At 57.1% G+C, this 2698-nt stretch overlaps 1 protein-coding gene across 1 annotated transcript; it reads left to right on the top strand.

Moving 5' to 3' along the window:
- Positions 1-423: 423 nt before the first annotated feature.
- ASB8 (ankyrin repeat and SOCS box containing 8) lies at positions 424-1657 on the top strand. Its single transcript, XM_010287778.1, has 2 exons — positions 424-534; positions 1025-1657. The coding sequence occupies exons 1-2, from the start codon at positions 448-450 to the stop codon at positions 1655-1657; spliced, it is 720 nt and encodes a 239-aa protein (XP_010286080.1). The 5' UTR covers positions 424-447.
- The last annotated feature ends 1041 nt before the right edge of the window (positions 1658-2698 follow it).

Raw genomic sequence — 2698 nt, 5'->3', positions numbered from 1 at the left:
TTACCGGAGGCAGAGCACCCTGCTTGCTTTTCCAAATCCACTGCGCTGTGCCTGCTGCCGGCCTCACACCAGCCGCTCCTCGTGATCCTGCCGGAGCAGAGAGCTGGGGTGCGGACAGCAGACCTCCGCACGGGTTATGCCAGGCGCCTGCATACCCAGGTTTCTTCAGGCATCGTTTAGTGACGATGAATTAAAATCACTGCCGGGAGCAGAGACACAGGCTGTCAAGCGCTTCTGCCTGGCGGGGAGCTCTGTGCAACCTGAAAACAAACGCCGGGGCTTGCGCAGGACTGTTAACGCCGGATATCTATTAATAAACCTTTTCTAACGATGCGAATCAAGGCGTATCAGCTGCTAGCTTGAGGGTGGAAAAGGGCCAAGATCGGGTGGGTTTGCTAATGCCGGCTGCGGTTTCCTGTGCTCTCGCAGGGTGCGGACGTGAACTGCATGCACGGCACCCTGAAACCGCTGCACTGCGCCTGTATGGTGGCTGACGCCGACTGCGTCGAGCTGCTGCTGCAGAAGGGAGCGGAGGTAAAGGCTTTTAAAAAAACAAAAACACGTTAAAAATGCAAATGGGTTTCGCTGAAAAGGGACTGGAAAGTCAGGAGGCAATGGGGTGGTGCTCATAAATAGCTGAGATTTGAGCCGGTGGTTCTAAGCAGTGCTGGTTTTGTACCCCCTAAAGGGCAAAAATGGGCTCAGGTGAAGGTTTATCATCCAGTGGGGAGCAAAATGTTTGTGCCCAAGATCTCAGGGGTGCTGCTCGTCCGAGGAGGGAGGGTAGTTTTGCAGTGGAAGCCTGAAGGAAGAACTGAAACCTATATATTGCCTGATTTTTGGCACTTCCTTCTGGCCACTGGCAGGTCGTACCCCCAGATCCCTGCCTTGGTTTCCCATCTGCTAAATTTGGGATGTGGGAATGGTTTTGTGCAGTGTTGGTGGAGCTTCCCCTGATGCCGTCAGGAGCTGGGGTACCTCAGTGACCCCCAAATCCTTTCTCCTCCCTCCCTTTCTCCTGCAGGTCAACGCCCTGGATGGCTACAACCGAACAGCCCTTCACTATGCGGCGGAAAAGGACGAAACCTGCGTAGAAATCCTCCTGGAGTACGGGGCCAACCCCAACGCGCTGGATGGCAACAAGGACACCCCGCTCCACTGGGCTGCCTTCAAGAACAACGCCGAGTGCGTGCGGTCGCTGCTGGAGAACGGCGCTTTGGTGAACGCCCGCGATTACAACAACGACACGCCGCTCAGCTGGGCGGCCATGAAGGGTAACCTGGAGAGCGTCAGCATCCTGCTCGACTTCGGGGCGGAGGTGCGGGTGGTTAATTTGAAAGGCCAAACCCCCATCTCGCGGCTGGTGGCGTTGCTAGTTCGGGGATTGGGTACGGAGCGCGAGGATTCCTGCTTTGACCTTCTCCATCGAGCTATCGGACATTTTGAGCTGAGAAAAAACGGCAGCATGCCCTGGGAGGTGACCAGGGATCAGCAGCTCTGCGAAAAGCTCACCCTGCTCTGTTCGGCGCCTGGTACCCTACAGACGCTGTCGCGTTACGCCGTACGCCGCAGCCTGGGCGTGCGGTTCCTGCCGGAGGCGGTGAAGCAGCTGCCCTTGCCCACCTGCCTGAAGGAGTACGTGTTGCTCCTTAGCTAAGCGAAAGACGAGGCGGCGGGGCTCTTCCGCGTCGGCGTTCGGCTCCCTTCGTCACCGCTTCCTCGTGGCTGCGCCGGGGATGATGTTGACCGCTTGGTTTGTGACTCGTGGGTGCTGGATTCCCCTCTCCGGTCACTGTCTTGGTTTTCATCCTGCTCTGCTCTTCCGCCTGCGCCAGCGCAGGGCAGCGGGGATCCACCGGTGCCGCTCGCAGCCGGCTCCATGTTGTCTCTCTGCCCACAACGCCTGCTTGGTGGCTCCTCCCATGCGCTCTCCCCTCGATTTCGGCCTTGTGAGATGAACAATCCCCCTTTAATGGCAAATTATATCCCAGCTGTTGGATTAAGCTGTTTTTTTTCCCTTTTTTTTTTGGCGTGGGGGCAGACCTTGGGAAAAGGAAGCCTTTCTAGGTGTGGGGAGAACGGGGAAACCCTCCTTTGAAGGACCTGAGGCAGGAAATCAGGAGAAGGTGGTGTCGGACCTGGAGAAGTCCTGCGGGATGTGCCGGCTGGAAGTCAGGTGGAAAAGCCCACCTTAAGCGCACGTAGCGAGCCTGTACGTTGCGTAACAGCGCGGGCTGGCACCTTCCCTCAGCGGTAACACCCGCACGCGGCCGCAGTCACCCCAGCACAACACCCCACAGGCAGGGCAGAGCTTGTGTGTCTGTGGGCTCCTGGTGCTTCAGGCAGACGTGGGGCATCCCTTCGCACACGGAAGTGTATTTTTCCCTTCTTATCTATAATTTTTAAGATGCATCAGCGCCTTAGAGGGGAAGAGGGTGGGAACACCTCAAAAGCCAACGCTTTGTGGGGCTGTAATTCGTGCAAGCGGAGATGTTTCCCTTCCTCTCCGGAGTAGCTCCGTTTGGAGCATGGGACGCTCTGTGCTCCTGAGCAGAGGGTTTCCCTCCCGCCTGCCACGTGAAAAACCCACCCGAGCTCGTCCTTAGCGTCGGTTTTGCCCCGTCAGCTCATCGTTTTGTTGATTTTATTTAGCTGTGTGTATGTACAGATTTTAGGAGGAGGCATGAGGACATGCTGG

Source organism: Phaethon lepturus, unplaced genomic scaffold, assembly GCF_000687285.1.
Source record: "Phaethon lepturus isolate BGI_N335 unplaced genomic scaffold, ASM68728v1 scaffold24805, whole genome shotgun sequence".
NCBI lineage: Eukaryota > Metazoa > Chordata > Aves > Phaethontiformes > Phaethontidae > Phaethon > Phaethon lepturus.
The sequence above is the reverse complement of the archived record's forward strand: the minus strand, read 5'-3'. Positions and strand labels throughout refer to the sequence as shown.